At 36.7% G+C, this 17,326-nt stretch overlaps 1 protein-coding gene across 3 annotated transcripts in view; it reads left to right on the top strand.

Moving 5' to 3' along the window:
• SLC38A6 (solute carrier family 38 member 6) overlaps positions 1-17,326 on the top strand; it is an 80,982-nt gene that overhangs the window by 2,314 nt on the left and 61,342 nt on the right. For all 3 annotated transcript variants that reach the window (XM_059914347.1, XM_059914349.1, XM_059914348.1), the window contains exons 3-4: positions 945-1,018; positions 16,970-17,022. In XM_059914347.1, coding sequence (XP_059770330.1) covers positions 945-1,018; positions 16,970-17,022 — 127 coding nt within the window. The remainder of the gene's footprint in view (positions 1-944; positions 1,019-16,969; positions 17,023-17,326) is intronic.

The raw sequence follows: 17,326 nt of genomic DNA on the forward strand, positions 1-17,326 counted from the left end.
CAAAGCTATGTGTGACATCTTAGGCAAGACATAATCATGGGACTTATTTCTTAGTTCCCTTTGAAAAATCACATTTTATACTCCAGTGTCTTACATGCAGATGTATACCACTGAATGGGTGCTTGCTGAATCATATCACAGTTTCCATTTGGTGATGCCAAACTGTTACTTTGTGAGGTCTCTGACATCAGTTGACAAGTGTACTTTCACCTCTCAGTTTTGCTGCTTATTAACAAGTATTAAGTGGACTACAAGGATAGAATTTCTTCAGCTTCGGGAGCTCTCCACTGAGGACAGCTCTCTAGAAGTTTGTCCTGCCAGTACCTTCCTGAGAATAAGTAGGGGATTCTGCATGCTGTTTCTTTTCATACTTTTGGCGAGAGGACCCCAATTATTACATTGCACATTTTTCAAATGGTGTCATTAGAAGTGTGTTAACTGTACTTTTTTGGTTTGGTTTGGTGAGTGTGTGTTTAATAGATGCTAGGAAATGCAGTGTTAATTCAAAATTATAGGGAGGTACACATCTTTGGAAGGGGAGGGATAGAGCAAAGAAAAAAGAAGACAATGAGATTTCACAACTGAAACTTCTCTCTAGACTTAACAATAGGAAAAATGAGTCATAAAAGGGATGTATTACAAGATAACTGAATGGCTGAACCAGCAGTCAGCAGACAAGAGCGCTAAAGAAGGAAATTCTTTTGTCGTTTTAAATAAACATTGGTTTTTTTCTGAGTTTTATTTTAAAAGCAGTACATATTCATTTAAATAAAATTTGGTAAATATAGAAAGTATCTTCTTACTTTCTTTAATGACCATAATCCAACTACTCAAAGACAGTCCCTGTGAGCACTTGAATGTGGAAAAAAAAATTGTTTTTTTAATGAGATACCATAAAAAAGAAATTGGGGAGGGATTTGACCATGTGCTGTTTTATATTTTAGTTTCTTGCTGCTGATAGTCGCTCTCCTGGCTTCTTACTCAGTTCATCTCCTGCTTAGTTTGTGTATTCAGACAGGTGAGTAAAATGTTATGCTGATTCATTTGATGAAGTAGCCCATTGTGATTATATCTATGTACATTGCATTGGCTGTCTCAAATCTCAGATTTCCAGCGGACATACATTATTATTAGGTAGGATGGTTGAAATGGAGAATTTCAAAAGGTCAGGATATGTAGACCCAGTCCTACAGAGGAATATCCAAGAACAGAATGGGAGGAGGAAACCAGCATTCTTCCCTGCCTTTCTCCACAACACATGACATAGTTTTCTGGGTTAGAGTAGATTAGGGGAAGCACCTGAAAGGTGTTTAAAGGATCCAGACCTTGTGTTATGGGGAAGCAGTAGACAGGTGTTCATGCTGGTCATCTTTCTCGTAGGGTGATCATCTCCTTGAGAACACCTTCCCAGATCTACTACTACTGCCATCTCTGCCCCCCTCATATGTGTATGAGTTTTTTCCATTTGAAACTTTATTATGCAGTTCAGTCATGTATTGAGTAAGTTCTTTTAAGTTGCAATAAATAAAAGTGTATGAATTACAGAACTGCTTTCATAAGGTTTTTCTTTTGGCATTAACAAATACTCTATGTCCATCAGTCCTGGTCTTTTTATCTGTCTAATCTCATCTTTTTTTTTTTTTTAATATTTATTTATTTATTTGCCAGGTCTCAGTTGCAGCACGCGGGATCTTCAGTCTTTGTTGTGGCATGCGGGATCTTTTAGTTGCAGCATGTGGGAACTTTTAGTTGTGGCATGCAGGATTTTTAGCTGTGGCATGTGGGATCTAGTTCCCTGACCAGGGATCGAACCCAGGCCCCCTGCACTGGGAGTGCGGAGTCTTAGCTACTGGACCACCAGGGAAGTGCCTAGTCTTGTCTGTTTTTGGATTAGGTCAGTTTTGACTCCAGAATCATGAGTTTAATTCTTATGTGGGTGGGTTCACTTTGCCGTATATGATCTTTGTTTTCAGACTTTAAGAAACAGAATAGATACATAAAATAGATAAAAATAGGATTATTCTGACTGAAACAGGTGAGGGAAGCCCACAGGTATTTCTTGAGTATTTTGTCTTCAGAACATAGTTCTAAATCCACAGCTCTAGTCTGTTTAATCTGTCTGTGCATCAGACACACCTGCAGATCGTTCTGTAAACAGAGGTTTCTAAGCCTTAGGGATTCTAATTCCAAGAATCTGAGGTGGGATTCAGGAATATATTTTTAAAAGTCCTCCAGGGGATTCTTATGCAAAACTGATTTAGCATCCATAGTTCATAGCTGTAACTTGTGCCACTGCTTTTGGCCATCCAACCCACAAATATATTCCTCTGCTTTCAAGGGGCTTGGGTGAACGTGCAGACAGATAAAAATACTAGGAAACAGTGCAATGATATTAATCTCAAAGTAACAAATTGTTCATAACAGCATCCCAAATTCAGGAATAAGATCATTAAATGAGTGTATTTGTAAATCCTGCTGAAACTTGACTGGAATTTTAATGACATGTTTTGAAATTTTGCTTCTTTGTGTAAAAAAAATATTTTTACTTAATTGTGATAATTTAACATCTTCATATGTTATTTTATCATGGATTCTACTAAAAGATTAATACATTGGTCAACTACATGGCAATTATGTCTTCATTAACTAAAGTGTTTTGCTTTATTAATTTAAATTATTTGAAAGTAATATTCAATTTATGAAGATTTCCAAATAATTCTAATTTTTTTGCTTTCCTTCAGTTTATCTGTATTTAACTTTGAAATTCTGACACTCTCTGTTGTTCTTTTCTGTAACTTTGGGCATATAAGTGAAAAGCTCTGTTTCTCTTTCTTTTTTCTTTTTCTTTGATTTTTGTAGCTTATTTGGTCCATGAGCTAACTTCTTCATGGTTCTTCATATACATTGATGCACCTGCCTTCTGTTGATTGAATTTCCTTCAGTGATTGTAAAATTCTCTGTGGAGGTAGGCTTTAACAAATTTTTTATATTAAAAACAAATATATATATATATATATATATATATATATATATATATATATATATATATATTCATTCTAGAGAATAATGTATAGCTAAATTTTCTCCCCAGTTTATTGGACTGTCATAAAGGAGTATTATGCTCAGATTGAATTCATTGGTCGGAGAAAGGGCTATCATAAGTCTTTACAGATTAACTTCTTCATTTATTTGCCTGGAGTGCAAGAGAATTTTTTATCTTTATGAAAGTAAAGGATTTCTTCACACAAAATTCTGCTGTTTTCGATTTTATGTAGGATTTGGGATCTATCTGGACTTTTCTTGGGAGCTGAGGAGGCATGTAAGGTACCTTAATCTCTCTAGCCTTAGTTTGCCAACTCTAAAATGGTAGTGATAATATTTTTCTCTTGGGATTGTTGTGAGAATGAAATATAATAATGTATATAAAATGTCGGGTCCTTGGTAAATGCTAGCTTTTATTATTAAGAGTTCTCATTGGGCCAGAACCCATAAGGATTGCAAGGTCTTGTACATATTGCTGTCTCAGAAACAGTTGGCTCGTTGTGATTCTTTGGGGAAATTTTTGTGCTCTGAGAATAAATGAGGAGCTCCCCTCCTCTGGCCTCCACATCAGTGTCAGCAGAAGGGAATCAGAGTCTTAGAACTCAGCCTGCATCTGGTCAGGTCCCTACTTCCTAGTCCTTGATCCCCACCACTCACTGCATTGTCATCATTATTTGCCTTGAGATCATTTGGATTAACGACATTATACCACTTATCTCAATGTATGTCAGTCACTTCAAGAATCCTCTGTTATCCTTCATTTCCCAGACTCACTCCATATGGTTCTGTCATCCATTTTCTTTTCTTTTCTTTTAAATTTTATTGAAGTATAGTTGATTTACAATGTTGTGTTAACTTCTGCTGTACAGCTAAGTGATTCAGTTATACATCTATATATTCTTTTCCATTATGGTTTATCACAGGATATTGAATCTAGTTCCCTATGCTCTACAGTAGGACCTTGTTGTTTGTCATCTATTTTCTGACTTCGTCTCCCCCTTCTCCCCAACTCCTGAAACCCTTCCAGTGTGCCCTCTAGAACGCATGGTCAGTCATCAGTAAAACCCTGTGCCCTCAACTCTTTTCTGAACATTTCCTTAACTTTCTTACTCTAAGAGAACCTAAGACTTCTCTGAGGACACTGCTTTCCCTGTAGTCCTCTCAAGTGGCCACTCTTTTCTCTTCCATGTCCCTCATACTTGTCTAAAGATGGGATAGGTGTCCTAGTCACACCTCATTTCCACTTTTCAACCACCTCCCTCTCCCTAAACCCCCAACTTTGAATCTCATAACTCTATGCTACCTACTTGCCCCTTTATGGTTAACATCTATAGACTCCTCAGCCACTTTCTGTCATTTTATGAATATATTAGCTTCTGCTTTCCTTTCAGTTTCTTCAGTTTTACCCCTGTCATAATTCTGGATGATTTCAATATCCATGTAGATAATTCTTCTAATACTTTCATTTCCTTAACCTCTTCTCTTCTAATGATCATACTCCTGGCCTGCCTCAGCTACTGATTTCCATGGTCATACCATTGATCTTGTCATTACCAAAATTGCATCCCTCCAAAATCTCATTTTCAAGAATCTCACCCTCCAAAAACCACCATCTTTTTAATTTTTTTAAACTTATTCCCTCAAGTACTCCAACTCTGGCAATTCTTCACCTCTGCCAGGACTTGAGTTCATTGATCTACCACCTTTGCACTCTCCTTCACTCTCTTGTCCATATTTCCCCTCTTTATCCAGTTGAAGTTTCCTGGTATATTATTAGAATCACTCCCTTGCTCCTCCCTTTCATCATGCTACTCCCCTGGCAAAACTCCAATCATGATTAAATGTAACTCTGCCTACTTCACACAGGCACCTGTGCAGTTGAATGTTCCTGAAGAAGACACAACCATGCAGATGAATATCGCTATAATTCAATGTCTAGTGGATCTGTGATGCGATCACCTAATCTTTATTAACTTCTTTAGTTCATTCACTTGCTTACTCTGCTATCTAGGAGATGACTTTTTGTTTTCTTCTTTCTCTCAAACCTTCAACACATTCTCCTTGATTTCATTCTTAGCTAATAGTCTCACTTTCTATTTCACTGAGAAAATAGAAGCAATCATAAAAGAACTTTTGCTGGTAGCTCTTGCTACCATTTCTACCTACCCATCTTCATCTGTGCTATATATTCTGTTACTTTGGATGAACTCTTTGTGTTCCTATCTGAGGCCAATCCCTCCACTTATACTATGACCCCATCTGCTCTCACCTACGTTACTCCAGCCACTTTCTTCCCTCTCTTCTCTTTCATCATCTTTGTTCCTTTCTGTTTTCTTCTTATCAGTTTACAAATATTCTATAATTTCTTCCATTTTAAAAATGACTCCACATTCGTTCAGTATGCTCTATCCTTCATGGTGAAACTCCTCAAAATAGTTGTCTATACCAGATATTTCCCCTTCCTCCTATTCTCTCTTGAACACTCTTCAGTCAGGCTTTCCCCATTATTCCACAGAAATTATTGTACCAGCAACTTCCACATTGCTAAATCCAGTGGTCAGTTCTGTCTTCATCTTAGTTGACTAGTCATCAGCATTTGACACAGTTGATCACACCTTCCTCTGTAAAACACTATTCATACTCTCCTGGTTTTCTTCCTGTTTCACAGAATACTCCTTCTCTTTTCTTCTGCTGAATCCTTTTCATCTCCCCATCTTCTAAACATTGGAATACCCTGGCAGTATTCCTCTGATCTCTTTTCTTTTACACTTTTGGGCTCATTACGGCCCTAAAATTTATACCCCTAGCCTGCACCTCTTCCCCTGAATTTCAGTCTCATATCCAACTTCCTCCATGATACTTCCACTTGGATATCTAATATATTAATCTCAAATTTATCAAACTCTCCATTTTTGCACTGCCAATCTACATCTTCCAGTCTTTTCTCATCTAATTAAATAATAAGTCTTCCTTCTAGTTGCTCAGGCCAAAGATCTTAGAGTTATTTTGGACTCTTTTTCTCTTACTCCAAATGCAAGTTCCAAATGTGAGAAAGTATCTGTTCTGTAATTTTGAAAGTAACATGTTAACAAAACAAGTGTGAAGAGCATGGTGAAAAGGTATAGAGTCTACCCTTCAATCCAACATTTGTACTACTTGGTATTTACCTAAATGAATTGAAAATTTATGTCGACACAAAAACCTGCACATGGATATTTATAGCAGCTTTATTCGTAATTACCAGAACTTAGAAGCAACTAAGGTGCCCTTCAGTAGATGAATGGATAAACTGTGGTCCATCCAGATAATAGAATATAATTCAGCACTAAAGAGAAATGAGCTATCAAGCCATGAAAAGACATGGAGGATGCTTATAAATGCATATTGCTAAGTGAAAGAAGCCAATCTAAAATGCTACATTCTGTATGATTCCAACTATGTGACATTCTGGGAAAGACAAAACTATGGAGACAGAAATCAGTAGTTGCCAGGGTTTAGGGAGGAAGGAGGAATGAAGAGGTGGAGCACAGATGATTTTTAGGGCAGTGAAACTATTCTGTATGATACTATACTGGTCAAAACCCATAGAGTGTACAACACCAAGGGTGAACTCTAAACATGGACTTACGGTGATAACAATGCGTCAGCGTAGATTCATTGATGTGACAGACGTACCACTCTGGTGGGGGATGTTGATGGGGGCGAGGCTATGCGTGTGTGGGGTTAGAGGGAATGTGGGAACTGTCTGTACTTTCTGCTCAATTTTGCTGTGAACCTACAACTGCTCTAAAAATGAAGTCTGTTAAAAAAAAAAAAGGAAAGAAACAAACTCAGAGGAAAAGAGGAAACAGATAATGCAGAGACCAGATGAAAACATTAATAAAATACTATATTTAATAGCTTCAGAGAACTAAAAGGAGATATTGCATTGTTGAACCACGAACAAGAAATTATTACAAGGCAATAGTCAGAGAATACAAGAGTCCTAGATGTAAAAAAGGAAATTTAAAATTAATTTAGTAGCTGGGCTGAAAGAGTTAAGGACATTTCCTGAGGGGTGAAAGACAAGGAGCTTGAAAATGGGAGAGAAAATATAAGAAAATGAGAGGATCAGTCCAGGAGGTTCAGCATGCAAATAATAGGAATTCCACAAAAAGAGAACAGAAAAAATTAGATGGTAGAAAATTGTCAACAAAATAATACAAGCAAAGTTTTTGTAACTGAAAGAAATTAGTTTCCAGATTGAAAGCATTTTTCCTGGTAAGCAATATAATGATTGTAAAAGAAGTCGTATCAAGTGCATCCTTGAAAAATGGTATAGATGATCTTATTTGCAAAGCAGAAATAGAAGCACAGACGTAGATAACAAATGTATGGATACCAAGGCGGGGGGGGAGGAATTGGAAGATTGGGATTGACACAGATACGCTATTGATACTATGTATAAAGTAGACAACTAATGAGAACATACTGTATAGCACAGGGAACTCTACTTAATGCACTGTGGTGACCTAAATAGGAAGGAAATCCAAAAAAGAGGGGATATATGTATATGTATAGCTGATTCATTTTGCTCTACAGTAGAAACTAACACAACATTGTAAAGCAACTATACTCCAATAAAAATTAATTTTTAAAATAGTGCATAATTGTGAAAAATCAGAAATACAGTTATAAAGAAACTATACTAAAAGCTTCAGAGAGGAGAAACAAACAAACCAAAATTCTTATACAAAGAATCAAAAACTATAATGGCAAAAGACTTCCCAGGAAGTACTACAAATAAGACTATAAAGCAATACCTTCAGAATTTTGGGGGGAAATGATTTCAGTATAAAATTCTATACCCACCCAAACTATCATTTAAGTGTGCAGGAAGAATAATGACATTTTCATACATGTAAGGACTCAAAAAATTATCTCCCGTGCACTCTTACTTAATGAGCAATTCAGGATGCCATTTACCAAAGTTAAAGAGTACCAAAAAAATAGGGAATCTAGCACAGGGGAGAAGTAGAGGGAATTCCCAGGACAACAACCAAGTAGCAGATCTAAGAGCCACCTCCAGATTAGAGTAGTTCTTTTCACAAAGACACAGTCAGCTCTCCAGGCCATGCTTGCCGTCAGGATGTGTTCATGCGTGTGTTCAGGATGGAAACTCCTTTCTTTCTCTTCTTCTTGAAGGGAGTGCCTTTCTCATTTGTCTGTCTAGCTCTAATTTGCACTAACAGTACCTGGGTAGGTTAGTAGTCAAGCCTGGCTGTTACAAAAATCTAAGAATCCAATAGTGGGAGATTGAGACAAGGTATTAACAGGAGAATAAAAGAAAAAAAAACAGGTTAAGGAACGTGGGGAAGTTAGACTGAATGCGGAGAAGAGGATGTCTGAGGATATCTCCCAGATTTCTGGCGTAGGCCACTGGATTAATGATTGTGTCATTAATGGACATAAGAACACAGCAGATGTTAGTTCAAAATAAAAATGAGTTCAGTTTTGGATATGTGGACTTTGAAGTAAAACTAGATGGACAGGTCTTAGAACTGAAGCCCAGGATAGAGGTTCATTCATTCATTCTATACTCATTATCTATTAGGATTACAGAGGTAAATAAGACTCACTTCCTTCCCTTAAAAAAGCTCATAATGTAGAAGGGGAGACAAACACATAAGCAAATAATTCATAATGTAGTGTGGTAATTTAAATATGTGCAAGGTATTAGTGATAGCTCAGAGGAGGGAATGTTTTGCCTTGTCTGGGTGGAGATGGGGAGTGTGAGGTTCAGTAAATATTCCTGGAGGAATGAGCTAAAAAGCAATTTGACTAGCAGACAAGGCAAGAGAGAATATTCCAGCATATACAAAGGTACATACTGGGCTTCCCTGGTGGCGCAGTGTTTGAGAATCTGCCTGCCAATGCAGGGGACACGGGTTCGAGCCCTGGTCTGGGAAGATCCCACATGCCACGGAGCGATTGGCCCCTGGGCCACAATTGCTGAGCCTGCGCGTCTGGAGCCTGTGCTCCGCAACAAGAGAGGCTGCGATGGTGAGAGGCCCGCGCACCGCGATGAAGAGTGGTCCCCACTTGCCGCAACTGGAGAAAGCCCTCGCACAGAAACGAAGACTCAACACAGTCATAAATAAATAAAAAAAAAAAAAGAACGTGAATTTCAAAAAAAAAAAAAAAAAAAAGGTACATACTGAACATTTTACTCAGGTACCAAAAATAGTTTACTATTATTTATGCATGAGGTACAAAGAAGAAAGTGAAACTGAGGAGATAGACAAGTGTCAGATCCTAGGGAACCTGAAGTTTTTGCTGAGGCAGTGAGAAGCCACTGAAGTGGTTTAAAAAGGGTCAAGGTGGATACTGGGATTCACCAATTGTTGCTTCCAAAGAGAATTTTGGTCCTTCCTAGAGCCCACTGAGAAAGAGAACATAGTCGCCTATCTTCCTCTTCCTAAAGTAAGGTGACAATTCTTTTATGAGGATTTTAATTGTTAGCAATGATGAGGAAATAAGTAAGGAGTAAAATGGCCCCTGGTTCTCCCCAATTTTTTTTTTTTTTTTACTGAAACCCTTCAGAGCAGTGATTTGAAATACTATCCATCACAGCACCCTCCTCTTATTAAAAAAAAAAAATTCTAAATGCTCATTTTACTATCTAAAATGAAATTCCTATAGCTATTATAACCTACCTGTAGTGGGCTAAACAACGGCCCCCCTAAAACATATCCAAATTCTAATCCCTGTGAATGTTATCATTTATGGCAAAAAAGAACTTTGCAAGGGAGATTATTCTGGTGGACTCAGTGCAGTCACATGTATCACAGAGGGAGAGCACAGACAGAAGAGGAGAAGGTAATATGACCACAAAGGCAGAGATAGGAGTGATTTGGCCACAAATCAAGTCATGCCAGCTGTCACCGGAAGCTGGAAGAGGCAAGGAACAGATTTTCTCTAGCGCCTCTAGAGAGATTGTGGCCTTGCTAATACCTTGATACTGACCCAGTGAGACTGATTTTGGCCTTCTGACCTCCAGAACTGTGAGAAAATAAATTTCTGTTTGTTTTTTTTTTTAAATAAATTTATTTATTTATTTATTTTTGGCTGCATCGGGTCTTCGTTGCTGTGCAAGGGGTTTCTCTAGTTGCAGCAAGTGGGGGCTACTCTTCGTTGCGGTGCGCGGGCTTCTCATTGCGGTGGCTTCTCTTGTTGCAGAGCATGGGCTCTAGGCATGTGGGCTTCAGTAGTTGTAGCATGAGAGCTCAGTAGTTGTGGCTCGTGGGCTCTAGAGCGCAGGCTCAGTAGTTGTGGCGCACGGGCTTAGTTGCTCCACGGCATGTGGGACCTTCTTGGACCAGGGCTCGAACCCCTGTCCCATGCATTAGCAGGCAGATTCTTAACCACTGCGCCACCAGGGAGGTCCCTGAAGTTCTGTTGTTTTAAGTCACCAAATTTGTGATACTTTGTTACAGCAGCCATAGGAAACTAATACAGTATTTATACATAATATAATGCCATGTAGCCAAGTAAAGGAGAAACAAAAACAAAATAAATGCTGTTGGTGATGTGATTTTCCTAAATGGCGAACAGTTTTTGGCAAATTTCCAAACAAAACCAAACATCCATTTACATGGTAATTGTATTCCTGGAAAATTTAGTGTATATTGAAAGCATTTACCATTGTTTTCTCAGCATCTACCAAACTGTGCGTGACATACAGAGGATATTTAATAAAAGCTGGATATGTGGGTGATGAATGGCTTAGAGCTACAGAGGGACTATTTTAAAAGTTCCAAAATTAACACACAAGGCAAAAATTACATATAGTCAAAAGTACCTTTGAAAATTTCTTGTATGGTCTATAAAATAGAGTGTACAACATTTACATGATATGTTGGACACCAATACACCATTTCTCAATAAAGTTGAGAGCCTTTTATTTTTCCCCAGCTTTGGTCTGGGCGCTGTGTGAAGGATATGGATTGCTAAGGTCACCAGGAATCCCCTTCAGCACTGTGAGATGCTGTCACTGTGAGAGCGAACGAGATTGAAACTGATTGAAAGACAGTAGATTCCTATTTCCTATTCGTATTTCCCATCTCAATTTGTTTATTGTTTGGAGTGATAGTCAGCTGTCCAAACTATTTATAATTTCGTATCTTTTTCTTGTGATTAGTGAGCATAGTTCAATATTCTCACAATTAAGTGGGCTGTTTCTGTGATTCCATCTTCATTGAATGGTGTTCTTGTCTCATCCTTTCTGCTAGTAAGTAGTTCTCATCTTGCCTTGATTCTTCTCCCCCAGGGGCATTTGGCAGCGTCTAAAGACATCTCTGGTTGTCACAGCTGAGAATTGCAGGGCAGGGTGAGGTGCTACTAGTATCTAGTGAGTAGAGGCCAGGGATGCTGCTAAACGTCCTACAGTGCACGGGACAGCCCCCCACTGCAAACAGTTATCCAGGCCAAAAATGTCAGTAGTGGCAGGATGAGAAACCCTAGGCTAGATTGTGTGCATACCCTGCTCTTGTAGTGATTATCCCTTCGTATTGTTTGCCTTGGGGGCGGAATGTTTCCTGTAGCAGAACTGAACTTTTTGTTATTGGGCTGCAGGGAAGGATGGGTGTGAGTCTCTGCAGGGTTACACATATTTTTAAATTAACCTCCTCTTTTAATTTTATCAAGGTACTAACAGTCACACACACGTGCATGTACATGCGTATGTGTGTGTGCACTTGCGCAGGAGGACTTGAAGCACTTCCCCGCTCATTCTCCCCCACATCTAGTTCCATTTCACTGGGTTAGCAACATTTAGAGTTTTCGTTTTGAATTCTTTTGGGGAGTTACCTTCCTAAGTCTAAATAATATTCTTCTACTGTTCTTTAGTGATTTAAATTTTATCTGTTGACACCTCATTATGGAAGGTGAAGATTTAGCTCAGGTGCACTAATCCTTCCCCTTCTAATTTTCATTAGTTTGTATTCAATAATTCTTTCACTGATTGTTTGTAACTGTAAACAATACATTTATTTATTTATTTATTTAATTTCATCTATTTATTTATTTATTTTTGGCTGTGTTGGGTCTTCGTTGCTGCGCGCGGGCTTCCTCTCGTTGTGGCGAATGGGAGCTACTCTTCGTTGCGGTGCGCGGGCTTCTCATTGCGGCGGCTTCTCTCCTTGTGGAGCACGGGCTCTAGGCGCGCGGGCCTCAGTAGTTGTGGCTCGTGGGCTCTAGAGCGCAGGCTCAGTATAAACAACATACTTAAAGTTTTATTTTTGTTTCATGGACTTTAGATGGTGTGTCTTGACTCTGCTATGTTGTATGTATTAGTGCTCCTATCCTTGCTTTCCCCTGTTCTCTTTCTATTTCCCATAGTCCTTCTGCTGTACCCTTACATTGTCAAGGTTGACAATATTTACTTTGTTTTGTAATCATATGCAAGTCATTCATTTTTTATGTGTAAGTTGAGTCTAAAGGTGAAAACCAGTGAATAGCATTTATAGGATATGAATGACTGTAAATCTTGTTCACTGCAGAACCAAGCAGTATGTTGGGATCCTAGAACTTTTTCTCTGCCTGCAGTATCTCACCTCTGTGAAATTGAAAGGTGAATGTTCCTTCTACTCTAGCATTCTATTTTCTTTTACTACATCAGGTGCTCTAAAATCATGCCACATTTAGTTGGTAAACTGACATTTACATACATATTAAGAAAGACCAGAAGTGGTGATACAATTGCATAGTAGACATTCAATAAATGAATGGCTTGCATGACACTCTTACAGAGAAAAAAGACAAGAGGAAAATGAAGGAAAACATGAGAAAGAAAAGAATTTCAGAATAAGGGTGCATTCCAAATGGCCTGCTTTCTGAGAGTTGAACTGTATTTGAATAACTCATGTCCCTCAATCCAGTTCCAAAGATAATATTGCTGCTGCTGAAACTTGGGCTTTGTACTGTAACCAGAGTTTATTAATTGTCCTATTTCATTGAGGAAAAAATGCAAAGCAGACGGAACACTGGAGTAACTAGCTGGAAATATTCCACTACTTCATGGGAAGCAGCTTTCCAAACGATTCCTGTGGAGGCCAAACTCTTGGTCTAGCCAAAATAGCATTAAAGTGTGCCTTGATGGTACGTTAAAGAAGAAATTTTTCCCCAATTTACTTGATTAAGATTTACAGCCTTTCCATCCCCTCAAAACCATAGCACTGATTTCTTCAATATCAAAAAATAATTTCCTAAAATAGATTGCTAGTGACTGCTTTCAGTTATTTATTTAAGGATTGTGCCAAGTACTGCTTGTATGAATTCCTGTAAAAGGCCGAATTAAATTCATAATTTTCATAATTAATGTTATTCCTCTTCTGTAAGAATTTGCTATTAATGTGACTGGTCATCACCACATCTCATTTTGATATTTCTCAAAACATCTTTTACATTATAAATAAGATATTAAAACATTGATCATATGAAAGAGTGTTTTGCTTTATAGATCATATTCAATCAAATCCTATGTTTTTCACTTAATATTGACATTTTTCATGTTATTATAAACATAGTTTTTCATGGCTACATATTATTTCTACCAGATATACCTACCATAATTTACTTAACCACTTTACCATTATTGAGCATTTAGGTAGTCTTTTTTTTCAATGTAAATAATGCATAATGAGTATCTTTGCATATAATGATTTCTCTGATGTTAGTCTTATTTCCTAAGATGCAAGCTCCCAGGGGTCAAATATTATAAATATTTTCAAGGTTCATTGGTCAAATTACATTCCAAAGTCAGTTCCAATTTACACTGTTACCAGCATCTTAATTGTCCAAATGGTAGAACAGAATTTTCAAAGTATTTCACTAGTGTTGTTTTGGTTTGTATGTCAAGATGATCCAGAAAACCATTAAAAAGTGAATATGTGGAGATAAAGCATTTGACTGACTGTGTACATATTTTATCTTAGCAAAGCCTCGAAGTTAAGCCAGAAGCCATTATTCATACTAATGATGTCTCAGACATGGAAAAGTACTCCTAATTTTTGCAACATAAAAGAAGTAAGATGACAGTGACAGAACTGAATGACTAGCCAGACCTGCTGACTTGAAAGGTAGAGTTAGGATTTGAACATAGTAGTAAGTCTCCATTTAAAAGTCTAAACTTTGTTCACTCTGAATTTGGGACTTTGGTGTACTTAAAGATATTTTTATAAAACTAGAAAATAATAGAGAACAAATGTGAGATTGCTAAAATGTATGCCACTATTGTCAGAAGTTACAACTATCTTCATTAAGCTGTTAGTTTGATTATATTTTCTGGAGTAATAAATGTTATATTATAATTTAAAAATTAAGAATAAATGTTTAATTTATTTAAATTTAGATAATTGAAATACCAATTCTTTTTGGAATATTTCAATATTATTTTTGCTTATTGGAAAGTTATTTGCTTTTTACATTTACTAATATACAATCTATACTTGTTTTCTGCTATTTAAAAATAAAACAAATCCTAGTCAAACTTTTTAAAGAGTATTATCTTGATAACTTGCTCCCTGACTAAGAACCTAATGAAAAATAGATCATTTAATTTTTTTTTTAATTTTTAAAAATTTATTTATTTATTTATTTAGGCTGTGCTGGGTTTTAGTTGCAGCACGCGGGATCTTCGTTGCAGCATGTGGGATCTTTTAGTTGCAGCATATGGGATCTTAGTTGCGGCATGCATGTGGAATCTAGTTCCCTGACCAGGGATCGAAACCAGGCCCCCTGCATTGGGAGCATGGAGTCTTACCCGCTGGACCACCAGGGAAGTCCCCCAAATAGATCATTTTAAAAGCAAATTATGTGGTATATTTCCATATGTAACACTGAAAAGCCTCCTTGCTTTAAGTCCTTGGAAGGAAAGTTTTTTTTAAAGAGCAAACACTTTCAACTGTAATATGAAAGAGGGATGCTGAAAATGAACAATGATGTTCCTTTAATCTCGTGCCTCATAGTGACAGATCAGAGACCTTCTGGAGACTTGGTTCACATACACATATTATGTAACAAAATTACCTTCTTAATGTCAAATTAGATAGCAGCTAACATTTAGAGAATTTTCTGGTTTAATATATATACCAAGGCTTTGGAATGTTAAATATAAGAAATTGTGCCCCTATATAACATCATCTCTTAATTATATTTAGCAATATGAAGACAAACTAGTAAAGATTTATTGGTTGAAATAATTATTAATTTTTGTGTTGACATTCACTTTAGAACATGTGTATTTGAAAAAAAGAATTTCAGCATTTCACATAGGAGGAAAAAAATCCAGTTCTTAATTTTTTAACTCTGCTTTTTAATTTTATGTTCTAAAATATATCTACAGTCTATCTCTCTAAGATTATTATTGATGTCTTTCATTGTTAAAGCATAAAGGTTCCTACTTATAATCAAATTATATGTTCCAAATTCAAAATTAAATTGTCCTTGCCCACTGTTGAGCAGTATGTAAATACATTTTAAAAAATAGCCATGTTGGGACTCCCCTGGTGGTCCAGTGGTTAAGACTCCACGCTCCCACTGCAAGGGGCACAGGTTTGATCCCTGGTCGCAGAGCTAAGATCCTGCGTGCCACATGATGTGGCCAAAAAAATAAAATAATAAAATAAAAAAGTAAAATAAAAAATAGCTGTGTCATCCAAAAAGTTTTGAAATTCTTCTATCTACTCTGATAATAAAGTTTAAAAAAGTTTAAAATGTTAACAATTTTTGTTCTTAAGTTAAACGTATTTTTTTAGCATTTCACTGTTTTCTTTCTGACTTTGTAATAGTTATAACATGTAGAGACCATATGTGGTTTTTTTTTTTTTTTTTAAACATCTTTATTGAAGTATAATTGCCTTACAATAGTGTGTTAGCTTCTGCTTTATAACAAAGTGAATCAGTTATACATATACAATATGTTCCCATTTCTCTTCCCTCTTGCATCTCCCTCCCATATGTGGTTTTCAAAATGCTTATTTTTTCATACGTGGTAGACTTTGTTTATGAAAGTATAGGGGAGTTTTTTGTTAATGTAGTGGTAAAGAAACCTATGTATATCTTGAGAGTATATATTAAAAACTTTCTTTAAGAAATGATGAGCCATATCTTTGACTCAATAGGAAATGTGTGTTGCTATTAGCAAGCCTTAGTATCTGCTAACCTGCTTTTTTGTTTTCAGGGTAAGCACTGTGAGGTTAAGGGCTTTTCAAATTTAGGAGTATGTAAATGTTTTTACTTCTCTTATTTTTACCTGTGACATCACTAGTTATGACATGAAGCTTTATCATCTAAGGACACATTTGGTTCTTTTATGAGCCATTTAATTTTCATCTTTTCTGTGATCACACTTCTCGAACATGTGGAATGAAAATGTAATTTCATACTCTTTATGATGAAAAAGAAAATATATACCCTTATTGCAGGATAAGGGTATTGTTTCTATCATGAATACATTATCATATCCTAGGTAGCCTGGAAAAGTGAATGTCTCTGAAAGTATGATACAACTTTTGTACTTTATCAAGTTTTATTTGCACAGGCAGTTTTCAGAAGCTGTTGCCAATGAAAACTTACATTTGGACAGTGTGGTCTGCAAGTACTGTTTAGTGAGAAGTGGGTTGTTCTTGAGTAATTATTCTATTTGAATTTATGCAGCCTGGGTAGTTGTTAGACAACCTTGGTAATTGCTAAGCTCTACTTACTCTAAGAGGACGCTGTCTTTATGGATCATAAGTTTTCAGGTTTCCCCCAAAGTCATTACTTCTGCTTTAAATTTAGTGTGACAATCCAATAGCTATCAGGTAGTAGTGGAATAGCTTTCTTCTGTGTAAGATTTGGCACACAAATAGTTTTGTGTAAAAATAACAGTTATAATTTCTCTTAACAGCTGTGACATCTTATGAAGATCTTGGACTCTTTGCATTTGGATTACCTGGAAAGGTAATTTTTTTTTTCTCCTTGCTGTGTCCAAAATCCTGAAAGGAATTTTTCCTACCATTTCCAGTTAGAAAAGGCAAGTATATAAAAGAGAAAGAAATTAAGGGAATAAAAGGAAACTAAAGTGAAGAAAGAGAATGATGGGAGCAGGAAGAGAAAGAGAAGAAATCTCTATGCCCTTCCTAAAAATGCATTGATAAATTTAATTCAACACTTAAATTTTTTTTAGTGTTTTTTACCCTAAGGAAGGAGAACAATGACTTGTATAATTTTAAATCAGTAACGATGGCCTGCTTTAAGTTTTTCT

Source organism: Balaenoptera ricei, chromosome 2 (assembly GCF_028023285.1).
Source record: "Balaenoptera ricei isolate mBalRic1 chromosome 2, mBalRic1.hap2, whole genome shotgun sequence".
NCBI lineage: Eukaryota > Metazoa > Chordata > Mammalia > Artiodactyla > Balaenopteridae > Balaenoptera > Balaenoptera ricei.